The sequence below is a fragment of the Notolepis coatsorum genome (genome assembly GCF_963971535.1).
Source record: "Notolepis coatsorum genome assembly, chromosome: 12".
NCBI lineage: Eukaryota > Metazoa > Chordata > Actinopteri > Aulopiformes > Paralepididae > Notolepis > Notolepis coatsorum.
In genome coordinates this window covers 70,866,964-70,894,686 of record NC_140176.1, presented here as the reverse complement: position 1 = coordinate 70,894,686, position 27,723 = coordinate 70,866,964, and the positions used below count along the sequence as shown (strand labels likewise).

The window sequence follows — 27,723 nt, the reverse complement described above, 5'->3', positions numbered from 1 at the left end:
GTTAATGCTGTGTGTATGCTGTGCTGTTTACAATGGAATCTAATAAAAATACATTTGGAAGAAATGTGCCCATCTTTATTTTTTCTTATTATTATAAGAATGACAAAGTAGGCCTACATATGCCTACTACTTGATATATGTTGTATTTAATATTGATGCATAGGTTTATTACTGTTTTGTAACAAATAACTTATGGTTAAAAACTGTTTGGGAAGCTATTCTGAAAGCTACCAATTACTCAGGAGAAATATAGTTTGTGTAACTGAAGCTACCTAGAAAAAGTAGTTGAAACTATAAAAAATTTAAAAGGTCAAATGCACATAATGAAATGTTATAAAATTGTATACAGTCACATAACTAGCACACCACTCAATTGAGTTTATTTAAAAGTGTGCACTTATCTCAGATGTGAACCAACACCAAATAACCCTATCTGGGTTCTTCACAGACAAAAAGGACAAGGAACATTAACTTTCTGTTGTAAGTGCTTTGCACAATTTTAGCAGTTAAAACGGTCAACAAAACTGTTGAACTTACACATTTTTAGGTAATTTGCCAATATTATTATAGCAATGGGCCTGTCATCTTATTTGTGAGAGCAGAATCTCTGTTTAATATAGGACACATGAGCAGTCTCAAAGTTCTTGTTCTACAATAGCAAAAAAGTTATAACTACAACCACTATTCAAATTGAGAAAGCTACTGTAAACAAAAAAGTGAAACAACTACCCCAACTCTGGTTTAATCTGTATGCGTTGTAGGCTTGTAGCCCGTAGCAATGACAATGTAAATGTTTACCAAAGGTGTTGTTAACTTTGAGCACTTCCGGGATGATCCAGCTGAGAACCACGGGACTACTCGCGTCACTACAGGGTGTCAAAAGTACAGTTGTCTACATCTGCCACCGACTCCTTGGTTACACGGACATTAATTTTGTTGTACCTACGGATTCCTAATTTACAGGTGAATTGTTGCATTTTATTGTTGCACAATATGTGTAATTTGTAAATATCTAAATTAACGAACCTGTGCCTATTAGATCGCTAATCAGTTTAATCAAATATACTGACCAGTGGTGCGTTCCTGAAATCAACTGGGATTGCACTCGCTATTTGTTACAGTGTGCGTGCTTCAGTTAAAGCCAAGGTAAGTTGCTAACTTATGTGCGAAATGATCAATGAACTAATTTCATTTATTTTCTTTTGGACATTAGACAACTGAGCTCATTACAGTGGCTGCTTGCCAAAATCTTCAATGGAGTCTCCAGGTATGCTATGGTCGGAGTTCTTATAGCACATCTGCAGCGACGTAATACGCGTGTGTGTGTGGGGGGGGGGGGACTGACTATTCCTGAATTTCCAATAAAGGAATACCTTATCTTATCTTATTTACTATGCCAACCAGTGTGTTGTGTTACTGTTTGTGCATTTTATTTCTGCCAACTAAAAACATTTTATCACAAAAAGCGTTGGAACACTAATTTCTAGTGAAAGGTAATGCCAGGGTTGCCATACACATTGCTTCAGTATTGAATGAATGAATGAATGAAAACTTTATTAACAGATTGCAGAATGGGTACAGTACAGTACAGCTCAATACATACAATTGTTAAGGGGATGCAGACCAGAGAAAGACTTTCGTCTTGTTTACATCAGGGTCCCCCATTTTCAATTCATCGTAACATATATGACATACATGACATACAGATAGACAGTACTGCTCCATCTATACATTTATGACATACCAGATTTGCAATTACAGTACTGTTTGTGATACAAAAAGAGTCCAGAAAGAAAAGAGTATATACATTAGGCGTGGAAACTGTACATTGGATTGGGTAGGTGGGGGTGGGGGGGGACTGTACATTGGAGGTGGTTGGGTGGGGGGGGTTGGTTAGGAGTGGGGGGGGGGGGGGGGGTTGGGTGGGGGGGGGGGGGGGGTTGGGTAGGAGGGGTGGGTGGGGGACACTGTACAACTGTACAAACAACACTGTACATTGGATTATTGACAAGACCATACTTGGTAATTTACTGTACATTGGAGGGGGTTGTGTTCGGACATTTACAGGGGCCAGTTTCGGGTTGCAGTCTCCCTTAGGTGTTTTTTGAGAGTGTTTTTGAAAGTGGGTAGTGATTCACATTCCTTTTTTCCTATTACATTGAATCCTCCCACAGATTCAATATGCAATACAAGATTGCATGAACGCAAGTCAATGGACTAGTCTATACACACATACACACATCACCAAGGCAAATAGCATCATATAAGATAACGTGACTCAAGCAACAACATAACCACACAACAACTATGCCTTGCAACAGAATCCACACCCCAAGTGACTATGGGTATTCTTTGGCAAAATAAGAGAAAACACTATGACTGATCTTTTTATGTATTCATGTTTGTGAATAAATTGTTTGCACATTCAATAAAAGGACAAAAAAATTATAATTGTGACATACATCATTTAGAAAAACATTTTCCATACCCCCCCACCAGTTCCAGTTGAAGTGCTGGATATTGCTACCCTGACCTCCACCCCAGGGCTGGGTGCTCTATTCTTGGCCTTGATTACAATCAAAGAGACGGGTGCTGCTTCCACCTCGAATAGCTGGGTGTTCCATTCTGAGCCTTGACTCCACTCAAAGAGTTGGACACTGCTATCGCTATTGGATAAGCCCTGACGGAGGTCTGCACTCTACTGAGTGCATTCCTTGAGTTTTAAAAATGCCCTCTTTCCCAATTTGTTAGCATCATTTTTTTTATTACACCTATTGCACATGTTCGCCAAATGGAAATGCATATTCCCAGTAGAAATAATGTTAATGTTCACAAATTCTCCAGATTGTATTTTTAAATTCTTGAATCCTCTAAATATGAATTAGGCAGTAAAACTAAACTACAAGTGATGATTAGTTTAGACCTTTGTCTGAGTTTGTCACTTGAGACATGCACACGCTTTCTTCTTCTTTATTGGTCAGATGGCCAGCGGGGGCGGGACGCGGGCCAGAGGCGCTCTCCCCTCGACCTCATCATGAACCAGATTCGCAGGAAACGCACGACTGTGGACAGGAAGCCGTCTGGTAGTTTCCTGTCTCACACCTCGCACAGGGGAGGGATCCTGGAGGAGAGAGAGACCGATGAGAGGGAGGAGAGAGAGAGGGGAGATGGCTCAGGTGAGGGGCACTTACAAGAAGAATGATAAAAAATCAACGCTAGAGACTGATGGATGGATGCTGCATATATGTTTCATGAAACATTGTTTCTCTATCTGTGTGGCAGCAGGTGCTGTTGACCCAGCGGAGACGGAGCGTGACGTGGGCTGGGGACGTCTGTGTGTGTTTGTTCAGAGGCTCGGGAAGAAAGCAGACAGCAGGAGCCTGAGTTTGTCTCACTGTGATCTCACCGCTACAGACATGCTAGAACTAGGTCATCACACACACACACACACACACACACACACACACACACACACACACACACACAAATACATCCATACACACACACATACTGTATATACACTCATAGAGTATGTAGCCTCACATACATAGTATACACTCAGTATGTACCCTCATATACTAGTATACACTCATAGAGTATGAACCCCCCTTGTCTGGTCTCCCCTATTCCTTCTCTCCTATCAGGTACATTGCTCCAATACTTGCCCCAACTGGAGGAGATGGATCTGTCTTGGAACGATCTGATTGGCGGTTCTCTCCGGGCACTGACTTCCTACCTCCAAAATGTGGGCGGGATCAGAACTGTGAGGCTCTGCAGCTGTAGGCTGAACACTGATGACATCACCGCTCTTGGTGGGGCTAAAGACTATGATTGCACCAACACACTCAAGTCAACTCTGTAGAATGACTGTTATTCACAATTAACTTTGATTGTCGGACCGTAAAAACTGCGTGTGTGATTGTGTTTGTTCAGGTGAGGCTCTTGAGTGTGTTCCCCTTTTGGAGATCTTGGACTTGTCCTGGAATGTTGGCGTTGGGGCTTTGCAAGGCCTGCTTGGTAAACTCCACCCACCTCTGAGGGAGCTGCATCTCGTTGGCTGCCAGCTTACTGCCGCTGACGCCACTGCACTGGGTAATGTAGTTAATTTAGGGCTGTCAGTTTATCGCGTTCATTAGATTAATTAATTACACAGCAAATTATCGCGTTATGAAAATTTACAAAAAATGTATAATACTTTTTTTTAAATTTTTTATATTTTTAAATCTCATTCATTCCATAAGAACGTAGAATACGGGGAGCTCCAGTAGCTCACCACGTACCGCGAGTGCTATTTCACCGCCGTGGACAACCGTGCTCGTCACGGATCTGGGGCTGAGCGCGTTCGAATCCCGGACGGCAGCCGTGCCTTTCCCAGAGTGTCTTCCCCCCCATCTGAACCCTTTCAGCCTGCTTCTGTCGGTCGAACTTGACCAAGTATGAATGCGATGAAAAAGCGATAAACGCTAAAAAGAACCAGCTGACTGGTCAAAGTTAAAAAAAATAAAAATAACGTAGAATACACATTTACAGAAGTTTTTTTTAATATGGTCCATTTGCATGTTCTTGGTATCTGATTCTAGGGACATCTATGGATCTCAGGGAATGTATTCCCAGTAGTGTCAGAAATACTGTGTCTGTTACTAGGCTTGAGTAAATTGTAATGAACCAAATGAGAATATCAATAATTTTTTTTAATCTTTGACTGTGAATAACACCATGCTAAAATTGACCAGACCTGAAAAATCTGCCATCCGGACACATGCAATTTGAAATATGATTATAGAATATCAGGCCTAAAATGGTTATGCGATTAAAATGCGATTAATTAGATTAATTAATTACAAATCCTGTAATTAATTAGATAAAAAAAAATTATCGCCTGACAGCAGTAGTATACTGTATGTATTAGCTATTTATTCACAGATAGAAAACGGGTCATGATAAGGGTTCATATAGGCTTCAGAGTGGAATGCCATCCTAACTAAGAAGTCACATGCTGTCCCTGTGCCCCGTGACTACTAGTCAGTATTAGTGAACGTGTAGGCTACCATCAGCCTTGAATCTGTGATGTCACCTGGATGTAAAACATAGGCTCCTCCATAGATGTGGCACACCAATGTGGGCCCATAACATGTGTATATGAGCTCCCAAGTGAGGTTTAAATTTTGCTTCAAACTTGCTTCAAATAATAATTAAGATGTGATAACTCCCCTTAACAAAATGGGCCTACAAAGTCAATTCCCCAGTCATTGTCTATGGAGCGGCCTAAGTGTTAGAAGAGATTGATTGATTGATTGAACATTTTATTAACAGATTGCAGAATGGGTACAATACAGTACAGCTCAATACACACAATTGTTAAGGGGATGCAGACCAGAGAAAGACGTTTGTCTTGTTTACATCAGGGTCCCCCATTTTCAATTCATCATAACATATATGACATACATGACATACAGATAGACAGTACTGCTACATCTAGACATTTATGACATACCAGATCTACAAATATACAGTACTGTTTATGAGTACAAAAGTAGTCTAAAAAGAGGGTATATACATTTGAGGGGGAAGAAACTGTACATTGGAGGAGGGTGGGTAGGTGGGTGGGGATGGGGGGGAAACTGTACATTGGAGGGGGTTGGGTTTGGACATTTACAGGGGCCAGTTTCGAATTGCAGTGTCCCGTAGGTGCTCTTTGAGAGTGGTTTTGAAAGTGGGTAGTGATTCACATTCCTTTACAGCTGTGGGTAGGGCGTTCCATATTGATGTGACATAATTGTGAAACGTGTTTAGTCCCTTGTTTGAGCCGAATATGGGTTTAACATGATTTGTGGAGCTCCCTCTGGTGTTGTGATCGTGGTATTCACTGACCTTTGGGAAGTATTTTGACATGTACATGGGTACCTTGGTCGTGTAGTGTATCTTGTAGACCAGGCCTATTGCAAGTTGCTGTACTCTGTCGTCTACTCTAAGCCATCCTAGGTTGTCAAAGTGGGCAGGGGTGAGGTGGGTTCTAGGAGTAAGGTCAAGCAGTAGTCTGACCAGTTTGTTTTGAGATGTTTGTAATTTTGTTTTTAGCGCCTTTGAGGTGCTTTGGTACCATGAGGTGCAAGCATAGTCGTAGTACCCTTGAATGAGTGCTCCTGCCAGAGTCTTCAGGGTATTCTTGTTTACCAGTGAGGAGATCCGGTACAAGAATCGAGTTCGTTTGTTGACTTTTTTTATTACATTGGATGCCATTTTGTCACAGGAAAGATTTGCCTCTAGGATGGAACCCAGGTAGGTAATATATTCTTTCCTTGTGACAATATTGTCACCCACTGTAACTGAGAAGCCGTCGGTCTTGCTGAGTTTGTTATTTGAACCGAAGAGAATGGACTCTGTTTTGCCCATGTGTAATGATAGTTTGTTATCAGTGAGCCATATGCAGATTGTTGAAGAACTGTGATTTGCCTAACCTTGCTACCTCTCTATCTCTTTGTATTTACATTTTTAATTTTTATGCTCGCTTATGCCTGTATTTTTTACTGTTGTGAAGCACTTTGAACTGCAACCTCTGTATGAAAAGTGCTATACAAATAAAGTTATTATTATTATTATTATTATTACAAAGTAACAAGTCAGACGCCAGGATTCTGGAATTCAAGCATCTGCTTGTGGTGTGAAATATCCCATTTTCTCAAGTTCTATTTTTAGTTTCAGAACAAAATCAAAACAACAGAAAACAGCCCTTTATTGGTTTTGATTTAGGATTCTAAATCGGAAATGTTAAATGACAAATATGACAAATGACAAATACATTTTCTTATGTTCTATTTTTAAATAAACAATGAAAAACAGCCCTCTATTGGTCTTCTGATTTAGGATTCTAAATCGGATATGAAATCATCTTATCATTTCCCTTTAGCCCCATTCCTAGTCTAGCGCGTCTCTCTAACGGTCTCTCTGTGGTCTCTCTCTCCTCCCGTCAGGAGGTATAGTGAGTGGACTTCCCAGACTGTGTGTGCTGGATGTGTCATGTAATCCTCTCCTGACGGAGGTCGATTCAGGGGGGATCGAGGAGCTGGCCTCCGCCCTCTCCCACACCACCTCACTGGCCGTACTCCGAATGCAGGCCTGCGGACTGGCGTCTCACAACCTTGACGCCCTTGGTAGGTGTCTGTAGTGTGGTAGTGAAAGGTAACCTTCTGCAGTGTGGTAGTGAAAGGGTTAATTGAACATGCTTCGATGCAAGACATTCGACACAAGACGTGTAACTAGAATAAACATCACACCTTGACATTTAGCCTTTATATTATTTTCATACTAGCGCTCGTTCCTCTATGCTTTTTCTTTTGTTGTTGTTGTTCTTAGCTCTATTCTATTTCAATCTTTCAAAATGTTGTTATGTACCCCAGTTGCTACTGCATGTACATATATGCATCTCTTTTATTACACGTATATCTACATACATCCTAACTATTTGCCTGTTTATTCTCCACTCATCGATCATCCATAGCAACACTATATTATCACGACATCCAAGTTGGGGGATCCCCCTTTGAACGGCCCTTCTAAGGTTTCTCTCCTCCACATTGCCTGTGGTGCTTTTTTCCTATTGCTAGGTTTTTAGTGCGTTTTTCCTTACCTTTCGCTGGGAGTGTTGCATATTTGGATTTTATGGTGGTTTGTGTTCTTGATTTATTGTGATGTTTCTTCTTGACTTGTTTAAAGAAGACTTGTCAAGCCCATGGGGGCATTACCTTGTGATCTCGGGCTTTACAAATACATTTGATTTTATCATATTAATTCAGAAGCCAACGTTACAGATTTTCCCTAAAAGTCATTGAATATTTAAGTTATTATTATGTATTTTTTTGTTGTGTTAATTAGCCTTTACTATATTCATTGCTGTGTGGTGCTGCAGACAATGTCAGTTTTCTTTCTGGGACAATCAAGCTTGCATCTATTTAATAGATATCTATGAAAGCCTTTCATCCATTGTGTAGTGTGTTGTGTGCCTGGTGCCAGTGTATGGCAGCCATTGAGCCCATGTAGCCCAAGGTTGGGTGCTACACAGCGGTCAAGGAGGCAATTTTCATCCTCCATTGTAAAGTGCTTTGAGTGTCTAGAAAAGTGTTATTTAAATGCAATTCATTCATATTGTATAAAGCCATTCCAATTAAATTTTATTCCAAATTGACTTTAAATGTAATAGTGTTATTATCATGATCTACAACCACAATTAACCTTGATCTCAAATGAATCCCAAAAGTATATATAACCTAATAACTTTTAAATTTTTTTTTACAGTAACTGTGACAAATTTGTATTGCAATCAGATTAGTGTAATCCGTTAGACCCAAACGACCCTGGTCTCACTCTAACCCCTCCCAACCTGTAGGTGGCTCACTCCGGTACCTACCGTCAGTGCGGGAGGTGGACCTGGTCTCACTCTAACCCCTCCCAACCTGTAGGTGGCTCACTCCGGTACCTACCGTCAGTGCGGGAGGTGGACCTGGTCTCACTCTAACCCCTCCCAGCCTGTAGGTGGTTCACTCCGGTACCTACCGTCAGTGCGGGAGGTGGACCTGGTCTCACTCTAACCCCTCCCAACCTGTAGGTGGCTCACTCCGGTACCTACCGTCAGTGCGGGAGCTGGACCTGTCTTGTAACAAAGGCCTGGCTGGGGGACTGTTGCACCTCACTTTCCACCTCGCTCACCTCGCGCACCTCGAGAGCCTCGACCTGCACCTGTGCTGTCTAACACACGCCGACTTGGAATCCCTAGGTACGTCTGTGTTTGTTTTGAGAGAGGGACTGAAAGAGGACTTGGTCCTTGTGTGTGTGCACGTGCAAGTAAAGTGTCTCGTTTTGTCTCCAGTCAAGGTGCTCCCCTCTATTCCTGAGTTAACAGAGCTGGACGTGTCATCCAATAAGGAGGTTGGGGGCGTGGTCCATTCTCTAGTCTCCTCCCTGCCACTGTCACAGATGAGGCGTCTGCCACTCAACAGCTGCAGTCTGAATGAGGAATCGTTCACTGCACTCGGTACATAGATACTAAAGCGTGTAAACACCTTGCATGTACAACTTAACTCTTTGGGGGCCAAAAACGTAATATCTCGTGTTTCACCGCCAAGCATTGGGTGCCAAAAACGTAATAACTAGTTTTTAGATCCTTTGATCTTTTCCCTTTGATCTCCGTTCTATACGGTCAGCCGGAGCCCTCTAGGTATCCCTGGCTCATCTGCCTACGTTGGAATTGCAATGACGATCGAATCTCACCAGGTGGCAGTATCGCCTACCTTTTGAACTGGAATGGTTTGGTGTGGATACACCTTTTCTCTTTATTTATTTTTTTTGCAAGGGCTCCTCCTTCTCGGACACAGAGCGACAGCAATCGCCTCGAGATTTTTTTGCCTGAAGCCTATTTCCTGTATACACGAGTATAGACATATACACGGGTAATCACGAGGGCCAATGCGATCACTGGGAATTATTCTTTTTGGAATACCTTCTGGCTAAAGTAAGGTATATTTTATGTCTATTTACCGAACCTGAAACATTTTGTAACGATCACAGTGTCGTGTTTTACCGGACGTAAAACATGCTCGACAAACACGATCGCAGTTTCTAGTTGAAATGACCCCCCCCCCTGATGATTTTGTGAAGGCACATATGTACATGGTATATACCTTTGATTTGGGAGTATTTGGGGTTTCAGGCGATCAACCAGAATGATTTGGGCTTATTGCATATAACGCGTCATATGTTGCGATCTATGGAAAGACTGGATTATTTTGGAAATGGGCGATGTTTAGCTTGTAATAGTCACACAAACTACAGTGTGTAGAAATTAACTGATTAGTCAGTAATGGACTATGTGCGGGAGCTTAGAGGACTGTATATAAATTTCACCTTAGGGGGTTTGGTAGGATGCCTTAACTGTTAAACTAATTGTACCAAATTACACAACTGAGTGAATAACTTAAAATGGAGTCACCTAAACTAGAAAGAGCGAGAAAACTGTTTGAATCATAATGCCATCTTGCAAAAGGGGGGAAAAAACATACATACAAATATTATTATCACTTTACACAATGCCTAATTAAATACTATAACTAAATTTAGATGGGCGCCCAAATGGTTCTATTAAAGTGTTCTGGTCAAACGTTGCCGCGGTTACCACTGCAGCAGAGAAACAATTCCCTCTGCAGTACGAGAGAGGTGGAGAGAGTTAGTAATCCTGGTGGTGAGAAAGAACCCGGATGGGTTCTGTAACGAGGAGTAGTTGACCGCTGCGTGGTGATGAGGGCGGGAAGACGCTGCCCGGTCCGATTGGCGCCACCAGTCTGCTCCTGCTGTGGTGGATCCGAGTGTCTCGCTCCACTCCGTAGTGCTGCACGCCGACAGCTACTGAAGACACGCTGGTCCCTCTGTACAACAGGCTACTGCTAGTGGCTACTACATAGGACTGGTTGTGTCCTTTTACAGAGTCCCTTCGACACAGACCCTATCTAAATGTCCTCTGGTCTGTGCTATATATCGTCTGATATGTCCAGTATAGAGCAGCTATCAACGCATGAGCTGGATCTACGTTAGGTATTAGCTCCGAGCTAGCTAGCTTCGGCTAACTGCTAACGATAAATGGGGAATACTATAGTCCGCTGTAATGTGCTAATCCCAGACGTTTGGTAAGCAACTTTACATCCTTGGTCACCGTCAAACTATAACGTTACGAGACCAACGCTGGATGCATTTCTCCCGTCTGTTCTCTAACAAGTCTGGGCAAGTTCAACCTCAGTTCAACGTCTCCTACAGGAAGTGACGCACTTGCGCTAAACACTACCACCTCTGGCCCACTAGATGGCAGCACTGTCATATAACCTGAGATGCCAGCAGTAGGCAGACAGTAAACATTATGTGGTAAATAAATAACTTAACTCCCACATATTAAACAGGTTGGTGAACTTAAAGGGGGATAATCTTAGGTCTAATTTTACCTAATTGCAGACCCTTCAGCACAGCCGCCCCCTGATTTGCGGCGCTAATCAGTACTGAGGTCTGCTGAATGTCTAGTAGTCACTCAGGCTGGTCAGAGTCAGAGTCAGAGTACGGGGGTAGTCGAATCAGTCGAGCCACTGGTCTGTGGTATGTTCTTCCTCCGACATCCACGATAGCCGAGCGGACTCTTCCGTCTTGCCCTTTTACCACACTCTTCACCCCTCCGGTGAGCCAGCGGGCTCGGGGGAGCGCCTGATCCACGATCATGACTGGGGTTCCTGGTTCTAGGTTGCCTCTTTCAGTGATCCACTTGCGGCGGCCTTGCAGCGATGGGAGATATTCGGTGGTGAACCTCTTCCAGAATTGGTCGGCTAAAGCCTGACTATACCTCCATTGTCTTCTGCCGATGATCTCGGTGGAGGCGTAGACCGCAAAGGGAAGGGCCGCGTCTCGCCGCCCCATCAAAAGGCTGTTGGGTGTTATGGGGTCGAGATCGGCTGCGTCGCTACTGACGTACCCCAGTGGCTTGGAATTCAGAATGGCTTCAATCTCCACCAGCACGGTGTTGAAGACCTCTGCCTTAGGAACCTGTCCTCTGAGCGCGGCTGCCAGAGCAGCCTTTACTGACTTGACCTCTCTCTCCCACGTTCCACCGAAGTGGGGTGCATTTGGAGGGTTGTAGGAGAAGGTGACCTGTTGGGAGGCCAGCTCGTCCCTCAACTCCTCACTCATCTGGTGGTAACTCTTGATGAGTTCAGCTTCTCCTCCCTTGAAGTTCGTCCCGTGATCAGACCATAAGGTATGGGGTCGCCCTCTCCTTCCAGTAAATCGACGGAATGACTGGAGGAAGCTGTCTGTTGTCATTTCAGCCAGCACCTCGAGATGGACGGCTCTCGTGGTGAGGCACTTGAAGATGATTCCCCATCTCTTAGCAGTTGCTCTCCCGATCTCCGCCTTGATGGTGAAGGGCCCGAAGCAGTCCATGCCCGTGTTGTGGAAGGGCGCTTCTTGGAGACGGAGGCGGCAGGATGGGAGGTCAGCCATTCGTGGCATGATGGGTTGGGCTCTGAGCTTCTGGCAGGCTGTGCATGACCGTTGGTAACGCCGCACAGCCTCCCGGCCGCGAAGTATCCAGAACCTTCTCCTGAGCTCCGCGAAGAGCCGCTCCGCTCCAGGGTGATACAATTTGGTGTCATAGTGACGAATCACCAAGTTAGTCACCGGATGCTTCGAGGGGAGTAGGATGGGGTGTTTGCTGTCCTCGGTGAGGCCCTGAGCCCGTCGTAGGCGGCCTCCGACACGTATGAGGTCTTTCTCGTCCAGTTCGGGGGCCAGTAGCCTCAGCTTGCTGTCTCTTGGTAGCTCCATCTTCCGTCCCAAACACGCCATCTCGATCTGTAAGACCTCCCGCTGCACCCTCTGCAGCAACATGATCTCAGCTGCGGCGTAGTCGTCGGCACTGAGGGGGGTCGGGTCTCCGGGACCGGGGTTCCGGTGGTGGAAGGTACGTACTTGGAGCTCTTCTAGGGTCTGGCAATCCTCAACCTTGGGACCGTCGGTGGTTGAAGGGTCTTGGAGTCCGGTGAGGCCGCAGAAGATGGACTTCTTAAGTTCCACCTCCACCTCTGCGTTCTCCAAGTTCGGAAAAGAAGGCCAGTCTTCTTCTGGCTTGCGTAGGTAGTCGGGTCCACGGTGGTAGAGGTTGGGACGTGCCAATTCCTCGAGGGTCGCACCTCTGGTGCCGGGTTGACATCTGTCGAAACGTATCGCCAGCAGCTGATCCCCACAAGCTCTTGGATCTCGGTCACCCTTGTTCCCACGAATACTTTATATCTGCACAAAGTCGACTGGATCCACTGGATGACTGTTGTGGAGTCGGACCACATCGACACCGCGTGAAGGGGGAGGTGCAGCTCTTCCTTCAGCATCTTTCCCAACTGGGCTCCACTTAGAGCAGCGCAGAGCTCCAGCCGGGGAATGGATTGCTGCTTCTTGGGTGCAACTCTTGAGCGTGCAAGAATGAAGGACACGTGGACTGTGTCGTCGGGCTCTACCGCGCGCAGGTACGCTACTGCACCATATGCCTTCTCAGACGCGTCACAGAATACATGAAGGGAGAGCTGGCTGCCGTTCAGAGGGAAAGTAGCTCCTGGGGAACTCGATCTGTTGGCGGGTGGGGAGCTCTTCTTCCCACTTCTTCCACTTCGCCCCAAGTGTCTCTGGTAGGGGGTCATCCCATCCCTTCGCCTCAGTCCAGAGCTCGCTGACCAGAGCCTTGGCACGAGTCGTGTAGGGGTTGATGTAACCCAACGGGTCATATTGACTCGCCAGAGTACTGTAGATCGACCTCCTGGTTACGTAATGGCGAGTTTCGATTTTCTTTTGCCGGTAACACAGGGTGTCTGACTTGAAACGCCAGAGGAGACCCAGAGTCATTTCCTGGGCGTCCTCACTTGACTGGGAGAGCCAGGTCTCGCTGCTGTCAGCCTTCGCTTCATCTGGGAGGTCTCGGACGACCTCAGGGTCGTTGGTGGCCCACTGGCGGACCTCAAAGCCAGCGGTGGCCAGGAAGGTGCATATGTCATGCACCAGCTTGTAGGCCTCTTCCGCGGTCTCCACGCTGTGGAGGCAGTTGTCCACATAGAAACTGTGGTGGACAGCATCGGAGACTCCGGGGGGTGCGGCGCCGTCGTCGACATGAAGCTGCAGGGCGTAGGTGGCGCAACACGGGCTGCAGGTCGTCCCGAAGGGCAGCACCTCCCACTGATATATGGACGGTTCCGGGTCGTCTGGGTTTTCTCTCCACAAGAACCTCATGAGTGGCTTATCTTCGTCGAGCAAACACACCTGGTGGAACATGCGTTTGATGTCGCCACTGATGGCGGTCTTCTGTCGTCGGAAGCGCACCATGACTCCGAGGAGAGGAGGGGTCAGAGTCGGACCGGGCAGGAGATAGCGGTTGAGGTTCTGCTGGCGCACTTGAAAGCTGCAATTAAACACCACTCTGTTCTTTCCGTTGTGCTTAACGTTATGGTGGGGAAGGTACCATGACTCGGTACTCCTTTCCGCCTCCTTAGGCTTCAGCCTCCTGACGAGTCCAGACTATATGAGCTTGCTCATTTCTGTGGCGTAGGCGGCAGCCGTCTCGGGGTCTCTGCTGAGTCTTCTTTCAGTGCTAAGCAGACACGGCTTCGCTACTCCTGGGGGAACCTTGAAGGTCGGCATGGGCTCTCTTCTCAAGAGCGGTGTGGCGTATCTGAGGACACCGCGCACGCAGACACGCTTGGTCTTGGCTTGGAGAAGATCCATCGCCTCCTTATCTTCCTTGGAGCGAGTGTGTATCTTCTCGTTTTTGTATGGAGCAATGTCCAGCTGCCATAACCTCTGAACATTCTCCAGCAGTGCCTCGTCTTCGTGCCCCGCTCCAATGAAGAGGCAGTGGGTCTGACGGGCATTCAGATTTCTTAGACTGATGGGGCCCTGCAGGGTCCAGCCCAGCGGAGTCTCCAGGGCGACGGGACATCCGGGTGGACCCTGGATGATGTGCTTGGGTAAAGTGAGGTTCACATTATCGGAGCCGAGCAGTAGGGTGGGCTTCACCTCCATTGCAGCGTTTATCCCCAGATTACAGAGATGTGGGTACCTCTTCATGAGGGACTCCATGGGGTAGCCGTAACTGGAGAGGCACAACCCGGCAGCTGTGAATACGCGGCTCACCTTGAAGACTTCCTTCGGCCGTCCGGCCGGTGTGAGGGTGAGGGCCACACTTTCTCCTTGAATAGTGGTGCGCCCTGGTTGGATGGTGAGGAGATCCAGCTCCTCTGCGTCGCCCACGAGTCCAAGGGCGATGGCAGCCTCACGCATCAGCAGCGTGCGCTCCGAGCCATCGTCAATAACCGCGTAGGTCTCCAGAGTCTTGTCGCGGTTCCGCAGGACCACCGGCACAATCTTCAACAGCACGCGGGGAGTGCTGCCCCTCATGGGGCCCACATAGTAGTTGCGTAGCTCTCTAGAGGGCTCATCATGGACTTTTGCCACGTAAGGCTTAGCCTTGTCATCTCTATTGTTGAGGTCGTGGAGGGCCGTGAGGTGGATCTTCCCGCACCCGCTCTGTCTGCAGGGTCCCTTGAGGGTGCAGTCCTTTGCTCTGTGCTCAGCAGTCCTTTGCTCTGTGCTCACGGGCGCACTTCCAGCAACGCTTATTCTCTATTATCCACTGTTTCTTTTCTTCTGTAGTCTTCTCTTTGAACACAGGACAGTTGTCTAGCCAGTGGACCTCTGTGCAGCACTGGCATGGCGGCGGAGTCTTCTTCTCTCCTTTCTTCTGGGAGGAGAAGCCTTGTTGGCCTTTCGGGGGCCCTTGGTGCTCCTTTGATGTGGTTTCATGTGTCACTTGTCTCGTCCACTGCGTCCATTGCCTCTCGGCTCTTCCCGCTTGGGGAGGCGGATGTGCCTCATCTCCGACTTCAGGAACTCTGAGAGCTCCATCAGGGTAGACAGTGGCTGTTGGGGGTGGAGACGCTCGTGTTCCCGTCGGAACCTCTCTTCCCTTTCCTTTGGAAGCTTCCTGACGAAGCGTTCTACGTTGGAGCCTGCATAGAGCTCAGTGCGGCCGGCGGCTCCTTGAAACGTCAACAGGCTCACCAGAGCCTGTACCTTCAAGGAGTATGCGTCCAGGGCCTGGTCGTCCTTTATGTCTGCCCCAGCGCTCGTCCAGGGCCTGGATAGACGAAGTATAGGGGGTGGGGGAGTATGCGTTGGCAGTGCATATGAGCTTGGCCGCAGGCAGCGTACAGTGCATAGACAGCTCGAGGAACTTCTGTTGCTCGCTGTGGTTGGCGGCGCCCAGGAGGAACTCCAGACACATCCTCATGTCATGGTACTGGCTTCTAGAATTGTCTTTGAAGAATGGGATGGCGCTCCCTGGTGGGCGCTGTGGGAGCGGGTCGTACCTAGGGGCCGGTGTAGTTTCGGGCCAATGTTGATGGGATCTGGAGGTTGCTCTGTGTGTGGCGGGTAGCCGCTCACATTGAGAGGGGGGTGGCACCTCTCCTGGTGCCATATATTCCTCCTGCAGACGAGCCAGTCGCCTTTCCAGGTCTTCGGAGTCGGCCTTGTCCCCTCTTCGGGGTCGGGGATACGTAGCCGGGTGCTCCTCCCTTTCAGGCTGGCGGCCCTGGGGTGAGTTATTCCTAGTGGATGCTCTTGATGATTGCCTGGAGGCAGAGGCCGATTGCAGTTGGGCGGTAGCGAGCCGGGTGTACTCCAAGGCCTGGGCTGCCGCTCTATCGCGCTCCCGCTCCAGTGCTTCCGCGGTTCTTCTCTCTCTGTCGAGCGCATCTCGTTGGAGCCACTCCTCTCTTGCGAGTGCATCTTGGCGTCGTTGAGCCTCTCTTGCGAGCGCATCTTCGCGTTGTTGTTGCATGCATTGGAACATGAGTTCTGTTTGGCTTGTAACGCTCCCTCTGCTTTGTGATCTGCTGGGGGGCCTACCAGTTCTGCGAGTGTCTAGGAAGTGATTGAAGTCCTGCCCGCCGCGTGGCTCCACTCTGTCTGGGGGATTGATATCCTCTCCAGGTTGCGAGTCGTTTTCAGCGGAGTCACACTCCTCTTCTTCATCAGGCTCATCTTGATCAGACTCATCTTGGTTGGCGGTATTCAGTGGCGAGAAGGTAGTTATGTCTTTACTACACGGGACTGCCACCTGGTGTCTCTTCTTCTCTTCAGGCCGCTGGGGGGTGTCAGTCGGGTCTGACTCTGTTCTCAGAGTCTAATCTTACTGCGGTGTGGCAGCAGCACCCTCTACTAGCTGGGGTGTGCCTGCCATCTGATCTAACTGCGGTGTGGCAGCAGCACCCTCTACTAGCTGGGGTGTGCCTGCCGTCTGGGTTGTAAAGTCCCCTACTGTCCGGTCAGCTGATGTGTTTAGCACATGCTGATTGCTCTCCGAACTAGGGCTACTGGGTGTACCCAGGACACAGTCATCTAGTCGGGAGGGTAATCTACGCTCTCTAGGAGCACGTGTCTTCCCTTCAGGGAGGGGGGGGGGGGGGGGAAACCTTTTGAACCTGCCTCGCTCTTTCGTGACATCCTATCTGGTTTACTCCGGCTCGAAGGACCAAAATTGTGCGGGAGCTTAGAGGACTGTATATAAATTTCACCTTAGGGGGTTTGGTAGGATGCCTTAACTGTTAAACTAATTGTACCAAATTACACAACTGAGTGAATAACTTAAAATGGAGTCACCTAAACTAGAAAGAGCGAGGAAACTGTTTGAATCATAATGGGCGCCCAAATGGTTCTATTAAAGTGTTCTGGCCAAACGTTGCCGCGGTTACCACTGCAGCAGAGAAACAATTCCCTCTGCAGTACGAGAGAGGTGGAGAGAGTTAGTAATCCTGGTGGTGAGAAAGAACCCGGATGGGTTCTGTAACGAGGAGTAGTCGACCGCTGCGTGGTGATGAGGGCGGAAAGACGCTGCCCGGTCCGATTGGCGCCACCAGTCTGCTCCTGCAGACCAGATGCTCCGCTGTGGTGGATCCGAGTGTCTCGCTCCACTCCGTAGTGCTGCACGCCGACAGCTACTGAAGACACGCTGGTCCCTCTGTACAACAGGCTACTGCTAGTGGCTACTACATAGGACTGGTTGTGTCCTTTTACAGAGTCCCTTCGACACAGACCCTATCTAAATGTCCTCTGGTCTGTGCTATATATCGTCTGATATGTCCAGTATAGAGCAGCTATCAACGCATGAGCTGGAGCTACGTTAGGTATTAGCTCCGAGCTAGCTAGCTTCGGCTAACTGCTAACGATAAATTGGGAATACTATAGTCCGCTGTAATGTGCTAATCCCAGACGTTTACTAAACATCGAATTAGCTGGTTACTAAAAACTCACTCTCTCTTGATGGTATAATGTCCGCTTGGTAAGCAACTTTACATCCTTGGTCACCGTCAAACTATAACGTTACGAGACCAACGCTGGATGCATTTCTCCCGTCTGTTCTCTAACAAGTCTGGGCAAGTTCAACCTCAGTTCGACGTCTCCTACAGGAAGTGACGCACTTGCGCTAAACACTACCACCTCTGGCCCACTAGATGGCAGCACTGTCATATAACCTGAGATGCCAGCAGTAGGCAGACAGTAAACATTATGTGGTAAATAAATAACTTAACTCCCACATATTAAACAGGTTGGTGAACTTAAAGGGGGATAATCTTAGGTCTAATTTTACCTAATTGCAGACCCTTCAGCACAGACTATGAACAATGCCTGTCAAATGAGCCATACTATTGTCTCCATAGCTATAATACAGAACACCCGATGGGTCTGCAAACATCGCTAAAATGGTCAATAACGCTGGCGCAAGGCCGCGGTACAGATCGGGAAAGGGCGTGGCACTCAAAGAGTTAATGTACACATCATCAAGCATCTACTAAAGTTTCTTATACCATAACACCACTGCGGCAAAAGTTTACTAAATGCTTTATAATGTGTGTGTGTGTTTGTGTCTGTCAGCCTTGGCTGTGCCATACCTCAGGAGTGTGAATGTTTCCTGGTGTAAGGTGGTGGGTGGTCACCTAGCGCTCCTATTGGATGCTCTGCAGCCGTCAGTCATCCGGGAGCTCCACCTCAGCAGCTGCCAGCTCAGCACCGATGACCTGCATCACCTAGGTAACCCCCCACCACACATGACCTGCATCACCTAGGTAACCCCCCACCACACACCAGTGTTGGGCAAGTTACTCAGGAAGTGTAATTAGTTACTTATTACTGATTACTCCTTTAGTAAGTAAATTAGTAATTAGTTACGTTACTAATTATGTTACTTGTTATTTTCGCTTACCCCCCCCCCAGCTGTGGTGGAAACAAAGTCTACCTCTCTGAGCCAGCAAACAAACGTCTCTCTGTTGGCAGCTTGACATTGTCCTTTATGGGTATTTTCTCTATAATGCGTCGAAAAGTAACATCTCCTCTGCGATATACCCAGCAGCAAGCTTCTTTAGACCTTTTTAATTTTTTTATGCATCAAGTTTCACATTGTCATGCTACCGTGTCAGATGCTTCATCAAATTAGAAGTTGTATTTTTCGCAGTTGCATCTTTTTGTCATCTAAAACACATTGCATCACTCACTCACTCACTCACTCACTCACTCACTCACTCACTCACTCACTCACTCACTCACTCACTCACTCACTCACTCACTCACTCACTCACTCATTCAAGTTGTCCCTTCTCCAATCTTCTTCTGATCCTCCTCTTCTAGCTGCAGTGTGTACTCGTGGATGTCTGTCCTCTCTACGGGTGCTGGATCTGTCCTACAACGGCCAAGTAGGGGAGGAGGGCTGGACAGCGTTGTTTAAGGCTGGAGGCCTGGGGTCACTGGAGGACATTGACCTCAGCCTACGACCCTCGACCTCTGCTCCCTCCGCGGCCTGGCTGCCCGCCCTACTCTCCGCTCTGCCACGATGGCCAGCCCTGACTCGCCTGGCCGCACTGCGATGGACCCTCACTGCCCAGGGCAGAGACCGGCTGAACCACGCTCTCAGGAAGAGGAATGTCCTGTTAGAGTGGGACATGCCCTCTAAGCCTGCTACCTCATCAAGCAATCTGGCCAATCAGGACAGACCAGAGGAGACACATCCTGAGGAGTAGAGATAGTGACACTGAAATAGCCACAGAAAAGACTGCTGGGTTGAGATCCGTTTGGAAAGATATCTCAGTCATGATGACTTACATTTATCGACATTGTTTTAATTATTGCACTTAAAATCACTAGTCTAGTCAATCCTAATGACAAGCTACGTAGATTGTGAATGAAATGACTGTTTGTATAGATTTTAGTTCACAGTAATTAATAATGTGCCACCCGTGTTTGATCACACACTATGTGTAAATAAATTAGATTAATATAACCAATGTACGGTAAGTGCATGAGAGATACTTGATCTGACAACTTGTTTGTATGCATACTGCTCGATTATGACAAAAATCATAATCACGATTATTTATATTGAAATCATGATTATTAAACATTGATTACTCATTGAATTGAGAACATCATATGACAACGATTTAGATTTGTTTGACTTTTCTTCTGCCTTCCTGTCATCTTCTATAAGTTACCAAAAACTTCTCAAAATGCCTGGAGAAACACGCCCCTCCTGCAGGTGCACTGCATTTACAACACATGACAAAACGAAACCAACATGGCATGCAGCACAATAATCGTCTTATCTTGATTCTTTTGTTTTCATGATCGTAGGAAGCCAAAATCGTAATTGAAATTGAAACTTGATTAAATGCCCAGTCAATTGAGACAGTCTATATAGGTTGGAGACGGGCAGACAGGATGAGGACAGCCTCCATTCTCTTATGTTCATGTTTATTTACATGTCACCTTTGGGGAAATAAACTCAGAAATGCAACAGAATTCCTTTATAATACGATTTATTTTCTTTCGTTCAGAGAAAATAAATCAATCGAAGGCGAACTGTTTAAAATAGTTCTATCACTTTAGAATAAGATTAAGTACAGAATACCTTCATCCACACAAGATGGGGAAACCGACTTTGGACTCATGAATGAAAAACATACTCATCATTGTACAACATATGAAATATATAAAAAAAAACATGCATAAGTATAGATAAGCCGTTGGGTAATAGAACGTGAGGAGTGGGTGAATGGACAGGATGAGTTGCTAGCAGGCCTGTAAGGGAGAGACAGCCTGGTCCTCTGTGTCGGAGACGAGGGCGAGGTCAGTGGGTGTGTCTGCCGCCATCAGAGCCGGGCCGGCGTTTGCGACGGGGCATCCGTCGTGGCCGGGCGTCCAGTAGTAGTGCCTCCTCAGACCGTGGGAGAGCTCAGCCAGACACACGCGGCCGTCCACCTCGTACGCTCTCACATCCGTCCGCTCTGCGGGAAGCCGGCCGCTGGCCGTTAGCTCTTTGAAGGCCTGCAGGGAAGATTGAAGACGGGAGAGTTAGTGAGTCACGTGTGAGGGAGAGTAGATATGTGAAAAACCCATTATGAATTATGTGTGTGTGCGTGTGTGTGTGTGTGTGTCAAGAATCAAGAATCAAGAGGTTTATTTATCACATACATACCATGGCATACAGTGAAATGCGGGTGGTCATGCCCGCATCGATTGTGCAATAATAGAATAATAAAATAGACATGGAAAAAAAAATAGGTAAGACACAAGATGTGCATGATAAAAAAAAGACATGCTAAGTTCCTGAGAAACTGGTTCCTATGTACACTACTATACAATATACAATATACAATTTAAACTGTCATTTTTATACCTGGCACACAGGCTCCTCTAGGTGGTTTCCCCAGATGTAGAGGTGTGTGAGAGTGGCGCTCATCTTCATGGCCTGAGCCAGACCCACCAGACCCACACTTCCTATGTTGTTACCGGTGATGGACAATCTGTGTGTGAGAGAGAGAGAGTGAGTGAGTGAGTGAGAGTGAGTGAGTGAGTGAGTGAGTGAGTGAGTGAGTGAGTGAGTGAGTGTGAGTGAGTGAGTGAGTGAGTGAGTGAGGTGTGAGTGAGTGAGTGAGTGAGAAGTGAGTGAGTGAGTGTGAGTGAGTGAGTGAGTGAGTGAGTGAGTGAGTGAGTGAGTGAGTGAGTGAGTGAGTGAGTGAGTGAGTGAGTGAGTGAGTGAGAGAGAGAGAGAGAGAGAATGAGAGAGAATGAGAATAAATTACTATGGATTAGTTGTTGTAGAGGGATCGATGGTGTGAGCGACTCACGCTTTCAGGCCACAGTTTGGCTGAGCGACAGCCTCACTCAGGTACACGGCGCCTTCGTCCTCAATCCGGTTGAAGGACAGGTCTACTATCTCCAAGGCTGCGTTCTCCTTTAGCACGTCGGCGAGACACTGAGCGCCGTCACGGGTCACGCGGTTGCTGCGACAAGGACACGACAGTCAGGCAAAGCGCCACACATGTGAGCCGCCACCAGGGGGCAGAGTGGCTAACCACAAGTGAGTGAATGACTGAGTGGGTTAGTGACATTGTAGATTTAGAGGGGCTTTGCATCTAAAAATAGGAACTATGTGAACAAGACAAAGGTTGGGTGTATAGGCTGTATGTGTGCACATTAATTTAGTATACTTATGAGGACCAGCTTGAGTTCTGGATATTAGAAGTTAGAGCTTTTGGGGGGAAAGGAGAACATTCTGGCCTGTCTTCACTTAGAATTTGGATTAAAAATCAAATGATGGTTCTGGGGCAAAGTGTCTGCGATATTTTGTTTGCGATGGTTGTGGGGGTGCAGACAGTTTATAGCTCTGCATATGTGCATAGCAAGACAGTCGGAACATTGGGACAACTAGACATTGTTGTAATTGTATTCCATCTCCTGGTTTAATATTGGGAGACAGCCAGGAGGAAACAAATGAGGAGCAGTATCCCCCCCCCCCCCCTGTTGCATCCCAATTGTCTCTAGCAGTTCCTCTCTGCTGCTCGTCTCCAGCAGTTCATTCCATCTGAACGTTTTTTACATTTTTGCACACATTCCGAGGTGTCCACACTCCACACCAATGTTCCGGTCTATCTCTCACAATAAATTGTGTGGCACCCTGCAATCTTTATAAACACTGTATATGAGTAGTGGACTTTCTTTGCTAATCTCTCCTCCACACGAAAGCAATGCCGTCCTCCTCGCATATCAAGGTAAATACGCGGCTCAATTAGCAAGCGGGGAAAGTTGCTCCTGGGCAATGAATTCAAGTCATATGCCTTGTTGTGTGCATGTACAGTGTATGTACAGTGTGTCTGTGTGTATGTTACCAGCGCAGATCCAGGTAACGTAGGCTGTAGTTGAACCGCAGGCCCTCGGTCAGCCTCTCCAGACCAGTGTCAGTCATTCCCATCAGCCCCAGGTGCAGCTCCCTCAGTGTCTGGTTCAGAACTAACATCTTAGACACGTGCACCGCAGACTCCTCCTGAAGACAGAGGAATTGATTGATTGAAAAGTTTATTAACAGATTGCAGAATGGGTACAGTACAGTACAGCTCAATACATACAATTGTTAAGGGGATGCAGACCAGAGAAAGACTTTCGTCTTGTTTACATCAGGGTCCCCCATTTTCAATTCATCATAACATATATGACATACACGACATACAGATAGACAGTACTGCTACATCTATACATTTATGACATACCAGATTTGCAAATACAGTACTGTTTGTGATACAAAAAGTGTCCAGAAAAGAGTGTATATACATTTGACGTAGAAACTGTACATTGGAGGAGGTTGGGTAGGTGGGGTGGGGTTGGGTGGGTGCCTGGTGGGGGGGGGGGCTGTACATTGGAGGTGGGGGGGGGTTGGGTAGGGGACACTGCACACTGTACATTGGAATACTGACAAAGCCATACTTGGTCATTTACTGTCCAACTGGTTTAGGACATTTGTAGGGGCCAGTTTCGAATTGCAGTCTCCCGTAGGTGTTCTTTGAGTGTTTTTGAAAGTGGGTAGTGATTCAGATTCCTTTACAGCTTTGGGTAGGGCGTTCCACATTGATGTGGCATAATTGCGTTTAGTCCCTTGTTTGAGCCGAATCTGGGTTTAACATGATTTGTGGAGCTCCCTCTGGTGTTGTGATCGTGGTATTCACTGACCTTTGGGAAGTATTTTGACATGTACATGGGTACCTTGGTCGCGTAGTGTATCTTGTAGACCAGGCCCATTGCAAGTTGCTGTACTCTGTCGTCTACTCTAAGCCATCCTAGGTTGTCAAAGTGTGCAGGGGTGAGGTGGGTTCTAGGAGTCAGGTCAAGCAGTAGTCTGACCAGTTTGTTTTGAGATGTTTGTAATTTGGTTTTTAATGCCTTTGAGGTGCTTTGGTACCATGAGGTGCAAGCATAGTCGTAGTAGTGAATGAGTGCTCCTGCCAGAGTATTCAGGGTATTCTTGTTTACCAGAGGAGATCCGGTACAAGAATCGAGTTTGTTGGTTGACTTTTTTTATTACATTGGATGCCATTTTGTCACAGGAAAGATTAGCCTCTAGGATGGAACCCAGGTAGGTAATTTCATCTTTCCTTGTGACAATATTGTCACCCACTGTAACTGAGAAGCCGTCGGTCTTGCTGAGTTTGTTATTTGAACCGAAGAGAATGGACTCTGTTTTGCCCATGTGTAATGATAGTTTGTTATCGGCGAGCCATATGCAGATTTTGCCTAGTTCCGAGCTGAGGGTTTTTTCAACCTGTAACTTGTTCTTGTCAGAGACCAGCAGGGCTGAGTCGTCCGCAAACAGGAACAAGTTGCAGTAACAAGCTGTCGATATGTCATTTGCATAAATTAGGAACAGTAGCGGTCCTAGTATGCTTCCTTGTGGAACACCACAGCTCACTGGGATGGGGGGGGGATAGGGTACCGTTTACCTCCACCATCTGTTCTCTCCCCTCCAGGTAGGATTGTATCCAGCTCACTGATAGACTATCAAAAGCAATTGCTTTTAGCTTGTCAATCAGAATGGTGTGATTGACAGTGTCGAAGGCCTTTTGTAGGTCCAGCATGACCATGCCGCAGTATTTGCCCGCGTCCACCACTTGTTTGATGTGGTCGTTCAAATAGAGAAGGCATGTGTCAGTGGAGTGGGATGTTCTGAAGCCAGGAAGAGGGACGGAGTGATAGAGAAAATGAACAAGAGAGGGAGAAAGGCACGGCCGACAGAAGAGAAGAGATATATTGACAACATATGTGACAGGAATTGAAGAGATGTACTGTGTGTCTGTGTGCACACCCTGTGGCTGAAGAGCAGGGGCCTACTGATGTCGACCGAGCGAAGACTCCTGTTGTTGTTCAGTACACTGGTAAATGCAATCACACCTTGAGCGCCCTGCAGACACACACACACACCAGAGAACACTGCATATATGGCATACTCCATGTTTGTGTACTCCAAATGACAGTACATGCTAAGACAGTACAGCACATATTTATGCTTGAAGTATTATGTGTGTTTGTAGGGTTTTCCCCATTAAAATCCAAGGAGATTTTCACAATCACTAACGTATTAATGTGTAATATCCATAGTTTTAAAATAATTTCTTTCCCCTCGTGTCTACAGATTCTAAACGAGTCCCAGAGGTCTTCAACCCTGTCATCCACATTAAACCTCTCTATAGAAGCCAGAGAGAATGCTGTTACCAGGTCACAGTCAGACACATCTATCTCCTGTAGCGTGTTGTTAATCTGCAGCATACTGGCCAAACACATGGCTCCCCGATTGCCTATTTTATTGCCAGTCAACCTCAAGGAGAGGAGGGCATCGTTATGCTGGGGGGGGGGGGAGGGAGAGAGAGAGAGAGAGAGAGAGAGAGAGAGAGAGAGAGAGAGAGAGAGAGAGAGAGAGAGAGAGGTCATTACATTGCAACAGCTGGATTGTGAAGGAAAGCCTTGAAGTAAGATGTGTGTGTACTATGTAGTGTATACTGTACGAACATGTAAACTCTTGGCGAGGACTTCAGCTCCTTTAGTCTGTATGCTGTTGCCCATCAGGTCCAGAGAGTGCAGGGTAGTGTTCTCCTGCTTAACAAAACATCACTTCAGCTGAACCCATCAATCATAGGACGAATTATGGGGGACGACGAATTGACTCTAACCTGTTCGCACAATTATGGTATTTACCTGTAAGAGGACAGCAAGGTATTCGGCCCCCACGTCTGTGATGTCATTATACCTGACATCAAGCCCTATTAAAAAAGTAGCTGGTGTTAATCATGCCAGTCCACTTAACGTTAGATGTAATAACTTGTCCGAGTACAATTCTAATGTTACATTACCTGTCACACACGTGTCATTTCGCAGATATCTCGAAATAGCCGGAATGTCCTCGTTATTTAGTTTTTGTACCCGTCTGAGCCGGTCGTTTCCACTCAGCGTTATGGTGCCATTTCTATTACAACACACAACCATTATATTCCTTTATCACCAACGTTGTCGTTAGGGGTAAATAACAGTTGAAATGACTGAAATGAAATATTCTAGCCCCTTTCGTGACTGCGATGCAAGCATACGAAACCTATTTATTCGATGTATTACCGGGAATAATTAAAGCATTTCTGTAAGATCAACTTGTGAGACTGTATTCGAAAGTCACTTCGGTTAATTACAGCAGCTTCCCGTGGTTGTTTTAATGCATTACCGTAAACCTGGAACTAATCGCGCACTACCACGCAAAAGTGAAAGACGGCTGGCTTGACCGCAGTGAAAGGGGCTAGAAGTCTTCCAAAAAATGTCAATCAACTCCAGGCGCATATTCAAAACGATCAGCTTACCTTAGATTCTTGGGCTCTTGCAAAATGTCTAATATATATGGATTCATTTGAAGTTTAAGTTCTGAACAGACTTCAATGTAGGCTTCAAATAAGTTACATGGCGAAATGGACGACAAGCAAAGTTTCAGTTGCTATGGGAACACCAGGGCGCGTCTAGGTGGAAAAGCCAGGACAAAAGGAGATAACGTTACTTAGGGAAAAAAACTACTTTAAAAATAATTGAAAAAAATACTTAAATGTTGTATCTACTGTAGCTATACACAGAATGCATAATGATATCTAAAACTATATAAAAATAAAATAAAATAACAACTAGACAATTCCGCTCGGGGAAATTGTGGGTGATGCCTGTGCACCGCGGCCAACGGGAGAGGGTCTGTATTGTCTCTTTCCACAGCAAAACGGTAGGCAAGGCACCTTGGTTGAGAAATGCAGGCTTCAATCTATGTTGTTTAGTCTATCTGTCCAGTACTGTTTCAAGATCCACAATGAGATCTTCTGAGAGAATTGTTGAATATATACACAAATGTTCTAGAATGTTTGATTATGACATCATACTGTGACATCACAAATGTTCTGACATAATACTGTGACATCACAACGGAACATGTTTGAGTTCCATTTGAATAATACAAATATTGAGATCACTGTCACAATTTACAAAAGGTGATGGTAAAACAAAAAAATGCAGCTTCTACACTCTAGTTCTGCCATTCATTCCTTATGGACCAAAATGTCCTGTTTAAAGTCGATTTGTAGCCCAACGGTGCCGTGAAACTTTCCGAAAAGTAATAGCAACTCGAGTTGGACCAAGCCGGTCGTTTTGATACCTTACACTTGTGTGTGGTGTGAAAGCTCTGGCAGGAGTTACTGGACAGAAATCGGCGGAATAAATAATAAATAGTATAGATTACAATAGTGTGGGTGGTCAGGGGTGCAGTCGTGCACACACGCGGTTACACGCCGTGTTACTAGATCACTGAGGCAGAAGTACACGCGATCGCGCACGGATGTGTACTCGCGTGTACGCGCACACAAAAATGCGCTCTATCCATTTGTTGTGCGCCAAGTACCCGGCCACCCATAACAAAAGCGCGTCTTCAACCACGCCCCCGCCCGCAAATACAAACAGATATAAACAGATCATTGCAGCTTCAGAAGAATCAGCTTATCCAAAGCAAACTTAGTTTCGCTATACAACCTCCAACGCCCGCGCCCCCCACAACAGAGACAGCTGTCCTGCCACTCCACAACAAGGCAAGTAACCGCATTTAAAACAGCTTTTCTTTTTTTCTAGTCTATAGGCCCTAATGTATTTGTCCAGATTGACTAAGGTAGGCTATTTGCCTGTTTGTTTCTCTTGAAATAAATAATCGTGGCACTGGAAATAATCATGTTTTAATTCAATGTGATCACTGATTAATCTAGTACTGAC

At 46.5% G+C, this 27,723-nt stretch overlaps 2 protein-coding genes across 4 annotated transcripts; one reads left to right on the top strand and one right to left on the bottom strand.

The window, feature by feature from the left end:
* Positions 1-878: 878 nt before the first annotated feature.
* Positions 879-20,003, top strand: lrrc31 (leucine rich repeat containing 31). 2 transcript variants are annotated; one of them, XM_084325699.1, is made up of 11 exons: positions 879-963; positions 1,214-1,267; positions 2,982-3,176; positions 3,286-3,429; positions 3,645-3,812; positions 3,934-4,092; positions 6,972-7,151; positions 8,603-8,770; positions 8,864-9,028; positions 18,502-18,657; positions 19,252-20,003. In XM_084325699.1, the coding sequence occupies exons 2-11, from the start codon at positions 1,255-1,257 to the stop codon at positions 19,638-19,640; spliced, it is 1,737 nt and encodes a 578-aa protein (XP_084181825.1). In that variant the 5' UTR covers positions 879-963; positions 1,214-1,254; the 3' UTR covers positions 19,641-20,003. The 2 variants fall into 2 exon arrangements, with proteins under 2 accessions (XP_084181825.1, XP_084181824.1); XM_084325698.1 differs by having other exon boundaries at positions 3,283-3,429.
* A 475-nt stretch (positions 20,004-20,478) lies between these two features.
* lrrc34 (leucine rich repeat containing 34) lies at positions 20,479-26,110 on the bottom strand. 2 transcript variants are annotated; one of them, XM_084325660.1, is made up of 9 exons: positions 25,794-26,110; positions 25,639-25,703; positions 25,453-25,539; positions 25,159-25,287; positions 24,752-24,847; positions 22,788-22,942; positions 21,747-21,902; positions 21,296-21,422; positions 20,479-20,943 (listed from the first exon to the last, which is right to left on the bottom strand). In XM_084325660.1, the coding sequence occupies exons 1-9, from the start codon at positions 25,924-25,926 to the stop codon at positions 20,689-20,691; spliced, it is 1,203 nt and encodes a 400-aa protein (XP_084181786.1). In that variant the 5' UTR covers positions 25,927-26,110; the 3' UTR covers positions 20,479-20,688. The 2 variants fall into 2 exon arrangements, with proteins under 2 accessions (XP_084181786.1, XP_084181787.1); XM_084325661.1 differs by having other exon boundaries at positions 25,453-25,536.
* Between the last annotated feature and the right edge of the window lie 1,613 nt (positions 26,111-27,723).

Excerpts from the sequence above, each read along its gene's own strand:
- lrrc31 (XM_084325698.1), top strand. Across the intron at positions 3,813-3,933 it reads TGATGACATCACCGCTCTTG|GTGAGGCTCTTGAGTGTGTT; the intron begins GTGGGGCTAAAG and ends GTGTTTGTTCAG. Across the intron at positions 8,771-8,863 it reads CGCCGACTTGGAATCCCTAG|TCAAGGTGCTCCCCTCTATT; the intron begins GTACGTCTGTGT and ends TTTTGTCTCCAG.
- lrrc34 (XM_084325660.1), bottom strand. The coding sequence starts at position 25,926 with ATGGTTGTGTGTTGTAATAGAAATGGCACCATAACGCTGAGTGGAAAC. Across the intron at positions 24,848-25,158 it reads ATGTGTCTGACTGTGACCTG|GGCGCTCAAGGTGTGATTGC; the intron begins GTAACAGCATTC and ends GTGTGTCTGCAG. Across the intron at positions 21,903-22,787 it reads CGTTACCTGGATCTGCGCTG|CAACCGCGTGACCCGTGACG; the intron begins GTAACATACACA and ends TCCTTGTCGCAG.